We start from the raw sequence: 13,091 nt of genomic DNA on the forward strand, positions 1-13,091 counted from the left end.
GGAGAGAATGAAGAAAAATACAGAAATTAATTAAATGAAGACTAAAGCACAATATAATCCTGTATTGCAAGCTATAGGAGAAAATAATAAAAAAAAAAATTCTTCTTCTTCTTCTTTTCTAGGCAGAACATAATACTAGAACACTGTAAAACAATGCAGCATTACCCTTATGGGACCTACAAAGTAGTGACAAAGTGAAATATAATATGGTTTAATGTCACAACCCACCCCCCATCAGAAGGCTAGGATGGTACCCCTCACAGAGTGCTTTGTAGTGTGGAATTTAATGAACCATGCCTTTGGTTCAACTTCGCTGGTGGCAGGGTTCAAACCTCCATCCCCTCGACCTTCACCGCACATAACAACGCCCTAACCCACTCAACATAATAATTGCAAAACATTACATAATTTCCTAGCTCTAACAAAGTAATATGACAAAAAGAATTTAATACAGTAGTAAATACTATGAAACACACACCTCTATTTATGGTACCAAAATAATACATTATATGAAAAACAGGAAAATATACATAAAATTTACCATTGCATGTAACCAGCAAGTTTTAGGACTTGGAGCGTTTGTGGCTGTAGTCTGGTGATTCACTTCGCCTCCTGTAGTCCTCATATCTGCAAATGATGATGAAAATATTATAAATAAACAGTTCTTACTCATATGAAAGCAACAGAAAGCATCAGACAATTGGAAAACTAAACAAGGGCATTACTAATGCTAAAGTCACTATAAATTTCAATGTACATTCCTAAGAACTCAAGAAAGTTAACTGTTGAATAATTTTTACACACTGGGCATCCACAGTTGAATGTCAGTCAACAGACGCAAGAAATTTAACTTCTGAAAGTTAAACAAATGCTGAATAACTTTCAGAAACGGGAAACCCACAGCTGCATAAACCAGAAACAGTAGTTGGACCCCCTCCACTGAATTACTGTCTATGTTTTATTAGTGTGAGTCTCTTTCATGCCCCCAGCTTTTTTAAATCACAACACTTAAACAGTGCTTAGATATGAAAACCAAATAAATCCCCCCTCCCATCTCACACCACTTGAACCATTCCTGTCCTCCAAAACACTAGTCTCATCTGTGCTCCTATTAGTCAAACATAGCTTATTCACTTACATCACCAGATTGTCTTTTCTTTATGTCTCACCACAAATAAATGCATCTGTATGGAATGCTGTATCTATTAATGTTCCTCAAACTATCTATATGCTAAAAGGCCTCTTCCCACTTATAAGGGAGGTCACAGCCAAAATATGCACCCACATTTCACCTGTCTAACTCCTATTTTTCACTTTTATCTTAGCTTGTTGATGAAAAACCATCCTTACCCTACTTCCACTGCTTGGGTCGAAAGTAATACAGCAAGACACAGCAGGACCTTACAGCTAAAGCTGATTTACCTCCCCACAGCTTCATTACATGGAGACCCTACCTCTTCATCCACTTGCAAGTAGTTAGAAAGATCATGTCAATTTATCGGCCATTCACAACCATTCTCCATTTGCACCTATCTCTTGCCTTCTCCCTTCTATGCTCAACAATCAAGCTCACGTCATCCACTTCTGCCTTCCACTCTTATTACTAGTCTTTTTCATTCTTTTTTCCATATCACCAAACCATCCCAGTGTTCTTTGATCAATCCTATCTATCATCTCTTCCACCTCCTTCAAACACCCTGTCTTCAGTTTTATATCCTCAGATTCTCCTTCCATCACACTATGAATTTTTCCTTGTCCTGTCCATTCTTTTTATATTTCTGAATACTGCTACCATATCATTATTCTTCTTCCTTCTGTTGGCTTGGAACCATTTTGGTTGCTGGTCTCTGCATTCTATTTCTTTTTTGGGACCAATGAAGGTACCTGCTTGAGATGGTCCTGCAAGATGGACTTCAGTGTTCCCTGTTTTCAAAACATGTCAACCACCCCACCTCAAACAGGGGATGTAACCCTGAGAGGATGACACTCACTTTCCAGATTGGGCCCAAGAACTCTTTCAACTTTAACTGTACGTCTCACACTTTTTCTTACATGTAGAGCTGGCAGTCTACAACTGATCACCTGCTTTTTTCATCCAGTGATACCAACAGTCCCCACACCAATGCAATAGACAACAGTCCAGTTTCATTCCAGACAGATCTGTGGAAGGGCCAAAGGACTACTGGCAACTGTTGTGGGGCTGAAGGTTTCAAGGTAGTGAAACTTGAGGGTATAAAACAAGCTGGTAGATAAGGCTGATGAAAGATTATTGGGATGGTCTGAACACATGGAAAGAGTGAAGAAAGATTATCCAAAGAGGTGTGGAAGGCAGAGGTAGATGGAGTGAACTTGAGGGGACAACCAAAGATGAGATGGATGGATGGGGGTGAGGGGGGCTTTGAGCAAGAGGAAATGTCTGTTAAGCAAAGAGAGAAGGTAGGGATAGGGGTGAGTGGATAATGATTGTGTATAGATGATATTTTGACACAGCCCGGAGGGATTTCTCCCCATCTTCTCTACCTTCTACATGAGGAGACAGAGAGAGAGGTGAGGGGGATTAACCATGTAAGTGAAGTGGCCCTGCCATGGCTACACTGTGGTTAGAAGACAGTGATGACCCTTCATCCACGATGAGCAAGACAAGAGGGAAACAAGGGAGGCAGATGGGAGTGGAATCGATGGGAATGGATGCATGCCTCTGACTTGGCTACCTCCCTTATAAGGGGGAAGAAGCCTTTGGTAACGATGTAATAGATCTTTCTTTTAGGGTGTATGAATGTATGTGTTGTGTGGCTGAGATATTTCGACACAGCCTGAAGAGACTTCTTCCAGTCTTCTCTATTTTTCACAAAAAAAGGACAAAGAGGGAGGGTTGCCATGTAAATGATGAAACCCTGGTATGTGCTGTGCCTTCCTGCACTGCTTCTGACCCAGGAAGTGGGTAGGAACAAGAGATGACCCTTCATCCACAAGGAGCTAAGATGAGCGAGAAACAACTGGGTGGTGAAGGGGAGTGGAATGGGTGGGAGGAGGCATGTCTTTGCTAGCTATTTCCTTTAAAAGGGGGGACAGGCCCTTAGTATACAAAGAGACAGGCAGAGACAAACCACATACCTACTTCAGAAACAAATAAATATTCATTCAATTACCCTTCTCAGTCCCATATAGATCATGGGAAGCACTGTCCCTTGCAACATTTATTTCAATAAAAAGCAGTGCAGCAAGACATAGCTCTTCTATAACAGGACCCAACAGCCCAAGCCGACTAATCTTTACCAATTCATAGTGACTTCAGCATCTGAACACAATATCTAGTGAATACATTTGACATGCAAGAACATTGAAAAATCTATTTGCCAAGGGCTTCTTCCTCTATATAAGGGGCGAAACCATATCAAAAATATGCATCCACTCCCATCCACCACCTTTACTTCCCTCTTATCTTGGCTCCTTGTGGATGAAGGATAATCCCTGCTCCTCACTAATTACTCCCTATATTCCTCTCCTAATCCTCTTAATTAAAACGCTCCCATTAGCCTTTCCAACTGCACTCAACAAAGTACATACATACATATACCAAGGCTTTTTCCCCCTTACAAGGGAGGTAGCCAAAAAGGAAAAGGCATAAAATCATTCCCACCCATTCCATCCCTGAATACACTTCACACCCCTCCACCCTCCCTCTTATCTTAGCACTTTGAGAGTAATGACTCAAAGTGATCCCTCTAAAACTATTACAATCACATTTCTCCCTTTTTCTCTTGTAGAGCATAACTATAAAGGCACTCCTCCAGAACTCTCTCCTCGCTTACACACACCTCAGACCTCACTAGACAAGCCCCCTTATCCTCCGCCATATTTAACAGCTCTCTAAAATACTCTACCCATCTTCCCCTTACTGTCTTCAATTCCATTAACATCTGCCCAAATGCACCTTGTACCTTTTCCTTTCACCTCCTCTTCCTTTTTTAACTTCCATCAAAAACATCTTTTTATCATTTTCAAATTTTCTTTCATACTCCTACCCCATTTTACATCTGCTCTCCTCTTTGCTTCCTTTATCTTATGTTTTGCTTCTCTTCTTTTTTCTTTGTGCCTCTCAGATTTCTCTTGTCCTACTTTGCAACCAGTACCTGAATGCCTGCTTCTCTTTTACAGTAAGTCTTCGTTATATGGTACATATTCGTTCCTGAAAACCTTACCGCAGATTGAAATTACCGTATACTGAACCCATTATAACATGTAATAATAGGATATGGCAGACGTACTTTCTCCCTGCTCTTTCCTCTTCAAAATATCGAGCGGATACCGTATATGTGAATTTTTCTTCCCGTAAATAGAATCAAGGGTAGCAATTACCAAATACTGTAACTGTGAATTTACCGGATAAAGAATTACCTTATAAGGAGGACTCACTGTACTACCATCTTCATTTCACCATCCTACCACTCACTAGGAAGCTCACTGGCTGAGCAGGTTAGGGCGCCGTTACTTGCGGCGAAGGTTGAGGTGAGGGCGGTTCGAATCCTGCCACCAGCGAAGTTGAACCAAGGGCATGGTTCCTTAAAATAAACATTTCAAAACTCCAATCCATTCAAAGTATGAATGTACTTCACCACTACCACAGCTGTGGAAATGCTATGCACAACTGCATTACTCCTGATTTGAACAGTGTGGCAGAGCTGGAATGACTACAAGGTGCTGAGATGGGAAGGGTGTTAAATAGGTTTTCATGTGCATGAGTGATGAGTGAGGAGAATGGAGGAGAAATAAGGAAGGATGAGGTGAAGGCAGCTGTAAAGATGATGAAAGCAGGTAAGGCACCTGGTCTGGATGGATGTCATGCAGAATGTCTGAAAAAGGGAGGTGCAGTGATGGTGGACTGGTTGGTGAGGTTATTTAATGTTTGCTGGAGAGAGGGTAGAGTACCGGAGGACTGGAGTAGTGCCTGTATAGTTCCTCTTTACAAGGGAAAAGGGGACAAGTGTGAATGTAGTAATTTCAGAGGGATTAGCCTGTTGAGTGTAGTAGGGAAGACTTATGGGAGGATCTTAATTGAGAGGATTAGGAGAGGAACAGAGGGAGTAATTGGTGAGGAACAGTGTGGATTTAGGACGGGTAGAGGTTGTGTAGATCAGATCTTTGTGGTAAGACAGATATGTGAGAAAGCTATAGGAAAGGGGAAGGATGTTTTTTGGGCTTTCATGGATCTGGAAAAGGCTTATGATAGGGTAGACAGAAAGGCACTGTGGGAGGTTATGCAGATTTATGGGATAGGAGGAAAGCTTTTGGGAGCTGTCAAGAGTTTTTATGAGAGTAGTAGAGCATGTGTTAGGATTAGAAATGGAGAGAGTGAGTGGTTTGAAGTAAAGGTGGGACTTCGTCAAGGATGCGTTATGTCGCCCTGGCTGTTCAACTTATACATGGATGGGGTGGTGCGAGAGGTGAATGCTAGGGTAGTGAGTCAGGGATTGGAGATGGTTAAAGAAAATGGAGAAAAGTGGGAGGTGAGCCAGCTGTTGTTTGCGGACGACACTGCGCTTGTGGCAGGGTCAGAGGAGGGATTGAGGAAGCTGGTGGTAGAGTTTGGGAGAGTATGTGATAGAAGAAAGCTAAAGATAAATGTGGGTAAAAGTAAGGTGATGAGATGTACAAGGGGTGAAAGTGGCAGTAGACTGGAAGTGAACATTAAGGGAGAGCGACTGGAGGAAGTGGATAGTTTTAGATACTTGGGTGCAAGTGTAGCAGGAAAAGGTGGAGTGAAGGTGGAGGTAGAATGTAGATTGAGAGAAGCGAGTAAATGCCTTGGTGGTTTAAAGAGTGTAATGAGGAATAGACATTTGGGAATGGATGCGAAGAGGAGACTGTATGAAGGAGTGATTGTGCCAACAGCACTGTATGGGGCAGAAACGTGGAACATAAGAGAAGAAGAGAGAAGGAGTTTGAATGTGTTTGAGATGAGGTGTCTGAGAAGTATGGTGGGGGTTACTAGGCTAGATAGAGTGAGAAATGAGGAGGTGAGGAGGAGAACAGGGGTGAAAAAGGATTTGGGAGATAGGGTTGATGAAAGAATATTAGGATGGTTTGGACACATGGAAAGAATGAGTGAAGAAAGACTAGTAAAAGAGGTATGGAAGGCAGATGTGGAGGGAGTGAACATGAGGGGACGTCCTAGGATGAGGTGGATGGATGGGGTGAAAGGGGCTTTGGGGAAGAGGGGAATGCCTGTTGAGGAAGGAAGGGAGAGGACGGAAGACAGAGGTGAGTGGAGAATGGTTGTATATGGATGATGTTGTGACTGCATGAGGAGGAATGGGCGGGGAAGTGGGGGGTGGGGTAGTATGTGTGAGTAAATTTTGACGCAGCCCGAAGGGATTTCTCCCCGTCCTTGCCTTATATGCAAAGGGGGACGGAGAGGGGGGGTCGCCGATTAAATGAAGCGGCCTCGCTGTGGATGTACTGTGTCTTGCGACACTGCTTCTGACCCAGGGCGGTGGGCAGGGTGCAGGGATGACCCGTCATCCAGGAGGTGCTCAGATGAGAGGAAGGGTGGGAGGGGTGTGGAGTGTATTTAGGGATGAAATGGGTGGGAGTGTTTTTATGCCTTTCCCTTTTTGGCTACCTCCCTTGGAAGGGGGAAAAAGCCTTAGTATATATATGTATGTATGTATGTGCATGTAGTAGAATTCCAAACTAAGAGTATATAATGTTTAACCCCTTCCACACAGTGACGCCTACGTAGGCGTCATGAGGAGCAAGTGGGTACGCGAGGCTGCCATATCGGCATCTTGATTATATTTATTGTAGTTGTATCTGCGTGATCCCCATACTCTGTAAACTGGCTTCATCATATTTTCTATGGTTATCAAAATTCACGGGAAAAGAGAACAAGCATTACAGGGGTTACTTTATCTTTTATAATGCGAGTATTATGATGCAACATCGCACGTCTGGCAGCTAATACTGCCCGCGAGATTTTGGCCCGGAGTGAAGGGGTTAAATATACAAACATACCAAATGGCCTTTTCCCCTTATATGGGGAGGTGGCTAAGTCAAAGTGTACACCTACCTCACACCCAAACAAAACCAATTCATCACCCATCCAATCTTAGCAATTTACGGAAGAAGGGCCATTTGTCTACCCCACCACATCACTTGGGCGAAAAGCACGCAGTACCTCCACATTAGAGCCCAACAGCCAGAACTGCTTTGCCCCTCTTCTATTACAACATTTATAGACAAGTCAAGAACCTCCTTTTCAGCCAGTGTTATGATATATCTTCTACAATAAAATGTTATGAAGAGACATCTGTGGTTGAATGCAATGAAAAGGCTGAATGAAAGAGTGATTGTACCCATAGCACTGTATACACTGGACCTAGAATCTGTGGGCAAGTGGAGAATGGTCGTGTATGATGTTGTGATGCATGAGGGGGAGTGGGTGGGGATGGGGGATGAGGGAATATGTGCGAGAAATAAATTGACACAGCCCAAAGGGATTTCTTCCCATCTTCTCCTTTTCTGCATGAGGGGGCAGAGGGGGGGGTACCAATTTGTTTTTTGGATACCTCCTTTGTAAGGGGGGAAAAAGCCTTTGGTATATGTATAATTCATCTCCAGACTTACTCAATTTACCAACACATACATAAAACTTTACTTCCTCAAGCATCTGACCTAGGAGTAATTATTAACAAATACATGTCACCAGACAAGCATATTAACAAAATAGTTGGAGAAACTTTCAATTTACTAAGATCAATAAAAATGGTCTTTGACTACTTGGATGAAGAAATGGTAGAGAAAATATTAGTCTTATTGAAAGACCAAGATTGGAGTACACTATGGACACCCACAACAAAAAAGAATATAAAAAAATAAGAAGAGAATCAAAAGAGCAACGACAAAGACGGCCTCAATACTTTCAAAATTGACATATGAAGAAAGATTGTCCAAACTGGAACTAACAACCCTGGAACAAAGAAGAGAAAGAGGAGATCTATTGGCCATTTACAGAATCATGAAAGACATGGAAGTCCTTGACAGAGAAGACTTATTAAAGTGGGATTAAAGAAAAACAAGAGGACATGAAAAGAAACTCAAAAAGGATAGTTGTAGAAGAGATCTGGAGAAAAAAAAAAGTTTTCCACGCGGAGTGGTGGATATCTGGAATAAATTGGATAAAACTATAGTATGTGCAAAAACCATACAAGAATTTAAGAACAAACTAGATGCTAGGAGATACAAAGATGGGTCACTACAAGTATAGCTCCCCTTCCTGTATAATACAATTAGGTAAATACACAGTATGCACACACAAACACAAAAAAAATGCAAAATACTGGAAATGGGCATTAGCTACAACTTGAAAAGTGAACCCATTACACAACCAAAATAGGAACAAGATTTGTAAGTGCTGATAAAAGCAACCTGTCACCTGACAGACATATCAGCAGGATTGTGGGATAGACATACGCACTGCTGCAAAAGATTAACCCCTTCCATACGGTGCCGCACACGTAGGCGTCATGGACTTAGATCTCGGTGGCAGCAGCCAATGCCAGCCGTACGACGTGTCGTAATAATACTCGCATCATAAAATATAGTCACCGCTTATATCGATCGTTCTCTCTTCACCCGTGAATTTTGATAACCATAGAAAATGCGATTACAAAAGAATTAGAAAGAATGTCATTATGGAGGGGCGACTACAATAAATATAATCAAGACGCCGATATGGCAGCCTCGCGAATACACTCACTTCCCATGACGCCTACGTGTGCGGCACCGTATGGAAGGGGTTAAGGTGGAGTTTCACTATATAGATGAAGAGATGACAAAAAAAAATCATTAAAACCCAGATCCATCCAGGACTGGAACATACACCAATATTATGGTCCCCACACGAAGTGAAAGTTATAAGCAAGACTGATCCCCAGCCTGGCAGATAAACCACATGAGGAAAGACTTAAAGCACTGGGTCTGCCAACTTTGAAGAATTGAAGAGAAAGAGATGATATGATTACAGTATTCAGGTCACTAAAAGGGATAAAATTCATTGACAGACTTATTGATTAATTATGGATAGGAGGGCTTTAAGGTCATGAGAACAAATTAAGGAATGTGAAGCATGTGAAGAAATACAATTATATATATATATATATATATATATATATATATATATATATATATATATATACACACACACACACACACACACACAAATACTTGGAATACCTTAGGAGATACAGACCAAGCTGATCAATACACGAATTCAAATGTACGTACACACATATACCAAAGGCTTTTTCCCCACTTACACGGGAGGTAGGAAGAAAAAAAAAAAAAAAAGGCATAGCAACCACTCCCACCCATTCCATCCCCTACATACTCCACTCTCCTCCACACCCTCTCCGTCCCCCCATGCAGAAATGGAGAAGACGGAGAAATCCCTTCGTGCTGCGTCAAATTTTTTCTCATACATACTTCCTCACCCCCCATCCCCCCACCCATTCCCCCTCATGCATCACAACATCATCTATATCCTTCCTCCACAGACATTCCTCTCTTTTGTAATGCCCCTTTCACCCCATCCATCCATCTCATCCTAGGATGCCCCCTCATATTCACTCCTTCCACCTCTGCCTTTCACACTTCTTTTACTGATCTTTCTTCACTCATTCTTTCCATGTGTCCAAACCATCCTAATACTCTTTCATCAACCCTATCTCCCAGCTCCCTTTCCACCCCTGTTCTCCTCCTCACCTCCTCATTTCTCACTCTATCTAGCCTAGTAACCCCCATCATACTTCTCAGACATTTCATCTCAAACACATTCAAACTCCTCCTCTCTTCTCTCATGTTCCATATTTCTGCCCCATACAGTGCTGTTGGCACAATCACTCCTTCATATAACCTCCTCTTAGCATCCATTCCCAAATGTCTATTTCTCATTACACTTTTTAATCTACCAAGGCATTTACTCACTTCTCTCAATCTACATTCTACCTCCATCCCCACTCCTCCCTTTCCTGCCACATTTGCACCCAAGTGTCTAAAACTATCCACTTCCTCCAGTCTTTCACCCTTAATGCTCATTTCCAGCCTGCTCTCACTCTCTCCCCTTGTACATCTCATCACCTTACTTTAGCCCACATTTATCTTCACCTTCCTTCTTTCACACACCTTCTCAAACTCTGTCACTAACTTCCTCAATCCCTCCTCTGATCCTGCTACAAGCACAGTGTCATCAGCAAACAACAACTGGCTCACCTCCCACTTTTCTCCATTTTCTTTAATCACCTCCAACCCCTGACCCACTACCCTTGCATTCACCTCTCGCACCACCCCATCCATGTAAACATTGAACAGCCAGGGTGACATAACACATCCCTGTCAAAGTCCCACCTTTACCTCAAACCACTCACTCTCTCCATTTCAAATCCTATCACAAGCTCTACTACTCTTGTAAAAACTCTTGACTGCTCTTAACAGCTTTCCTCCTATCCCATATATTTGCAGTACCTCCCACAGTGCCTTCCTGTCTACCCTGTCGTAAGCCTTTTCCAGATCCATAAAAGCCAAAAAAACATCCTTACCTTTTCCTATAGCTTTCTCACATATTTGTATTACCACAAAAATCTGATCTACACAACCCCTACCTGTCCTAAACCCACACTGTTCCTCACCAATTACTCCCTCTGTTCCTCTCCTAATCCTCACAATCAAGACCCTCCCATAAGCCTTCCCAACTACACTCAACAAGCTGATCCCTCTGAAACTACTACACTCACACTTGTCTCCCTTTCCCTTGTAAAATGGAACTATACAGGCACTCTTCCAGTCCTCCGGCACTCTACCCTCTCTTAAACAAACTCCCTAAAATACTCTGCCTATCTTCCTCTCATTGCCTTCTCTTCCATTATCATCTCTCCATCTGCACCTTTTACCTTTTCTTCTCTACTTGATTCGCCTCTTCCTGTCTTAATTTCTTCCCAATTTTTTTTTTATTTTTCAAAATTTTCCGTCATACTCTTACCCCATTTCACATCTGCTCTCCCTTTTACCTCCTTTATCTTATGCTTTACTTCTCTTCTCTTTACTTTGTACCCCTCATATGATTCCCTCATCCTAATTTGTAACCAATCTATGAAAGCCTGCTTCTTCTCTTCTACAACATATTTTGTTTCCTCATCCCACCACTCACTACCATTCCTTCTATTTCCTCCCATCCTTCTTGTTCCACACACCATCTTTTCGCACCTTATGACTCCCTCCTTGAACCATCCCCATTCCTCCTCCACTCCTAGTTCTACTCTATCCTTCACTCCCTCCCACTCCTCTCTCATGTCGAAAGGATGTGAAGAAATACAGTTTTCCATACAGATATATAAATATGTGGAATAGTTTACAAAGATTAAGTTGGAACCGAATATGAGCCTAGGTATGTTAGAAATTTAGAGAAAAGGAGACTGGCCCCAATAAGCATTGCTCCTTTCCTGTATACTACAATTAGGTAAATATATACATACTTGTACATGTACCAGTGGCTTTTTCCCCCTTACAAGGGAGGTAGCCAAAGTCAAAGGCATAATCCACCCCCCATTCACCACCCATCCCTTCCTCTTTTCTTGGCTCATCCTGGATAATGGGTCATCCCTCCATCTCACCCACTGCCCTGGGTCAGAAACAATGTAGCAAGAAGCACATCCACAGCAAGGCCATTTCATTTAATTGACAACCCCGCCCTTCCCAAGAGCAAAAAACCAGGTTTAGAAGACATAAATATGGAAGTGAGGGAAGTGGTTAATCTCTTGAGATCATTGGATGTGACAAAAGCTTCAGGGCCTGACATGATCTCAAACTGGATACTTAAAGAATGTCGGGAACACCTAGTGGACAAGATTCAGTCTTATTACATGTTCATTGAAAGAGGGCATTGTGCCACCTGATTGGAAAAGGGCAAATGTGGTGTCAATTAACAAAGGTGGAGATGAGAAGACACCACTAAATTATTAGGCTGGTACCAGAGACCAGCACAATGGTGAAATTATGTGAAAGGATTGTGATAGATTGATGGACCAAATAGCTTGAAAAGATGAACATTCTGACAGAATTAGTTTGGCTTCTGATCTGGAAGGTTGTGTGTGCTCAATCTTTAAGCTTTTACTCAACAGCGATTGATGCAATGCAAGAGAGAGGGATGGGTGGACTGTGTGTACCTCAACCTGAAGAAGGCACTTGACAAAGTACCTCACGGTCAACTTATATGGAAATTGAAGCATGTCTGACGACCAAGAGCCAAACTACAAGACTGGAAATATTTTTTTCAAGGAAAGATACATGAGGACAGGAGTAAAGGATAAAATATCAAGATGGAGAGCAGTAAAGAGCGGAGTACCACACGGTTCAGTGCTTGCACCAATAACGTTTCTTGTCTATGTCGGGGGACGGAGAGGGGGGGGGTCGCCGATTTAATGAAGGGGCCTTGCTGTGGATGTACTGTGTCTGGCGACACTGCTTCTGACCCAGGGCAGTGGACAAGGTGCAGGGATGACCCGTCATCCAGAAGGTGCTAAGATAAGAGGGAGGGTGGAGGGGTGTGGAGTGTATTCAGGGATGGAATGGGTGGGAATGATTTTATGCCTTTTCCTTTTTGGCTACCTCCCTTATAAGGGGGAAAAAGCCTTGGTATATGTATGTATGTATGTCTATGTCAATAACATGATGGAAGGAACAAGCTATGCCAATATGTTTGCAGATGATGGAAAAATCATGAGAGGAGTGAAAAATGAGGAGGACAATAGACTATTGCAAATATATCTAGACACTTATTTTGACATGAATCCATGAATGAGAAATTAAGTTTAATACAAAAAAATGCAAAGTACTGGAAATGGGCAGTAGTGGCAAAAGACCATCCTTAAACTACTCCTTGGGAATTGAACCTAATACAAGAGCAAAAGAGGAGAAAGATTAAGAGTGTTGATAGAAGACAACCTGTCACCTGACAGACATATTAGCATAATTGTGGGAGCGACATACAGACTACTCCAGAAGATCAAAATGGTGTTTCACCATATAGATGAAAAGTA

The 13,091-nt window shown here is 42.2% G+C and overlaps 1 protein-coding gene across 8 annotated transcripts in view; it reads right to left on the reverse strand.

Annotated features, from left to right (window-relative positions):
- Positions 1-13,091, reverse strand: part of LOC143037759 (RNA-binding protein 1-like) — a 46,182-nt gene that overhangs the window by 13,218 nt on the left and 19,873 nt on the right. For 5 of the 8 annotated variants that reach the window (XR_012967509.1, XR_012967511.1, XR_012967510.1 and 2 more), the window contains 2 exons: positions 4,454-4,562; positions 542-627 (listed from right to left, as the gene is read on the reverse strand). Coding sequence is in view for 1 of the 8 variants with exons in the window: in XM_076206319.1 (XP_076062434.1) it covers positions 564-627 (64 nt within the window). In the remaining 7 variants the exon portion in view is untranslated. Of the gene's footprint in view, positions 1-541; positions 628-4,453; positions 4,563-13,091 lie in introns of those variants that run through there. The other 3 variants (XM_076206319.1, XR_012967513.1, XR_012967514.1) reach the window with 2 other exon arrangements.

Source organism: Oratosquilla oratoria, chromosome 2, assembly GCF_046742065.1.
Source record: "Oratosquilla oratoria isolate Oo_2021 chromosome 2, ASM4674206v1, whole genome shotgun sequence".
Taxonomy (NCBI): Eukaryota; Metazoa; Arthropoda; class Malacostraca; order Stomatopoda; family Squillidae; genus Oratosquilla; species Oratosquilla oratoria.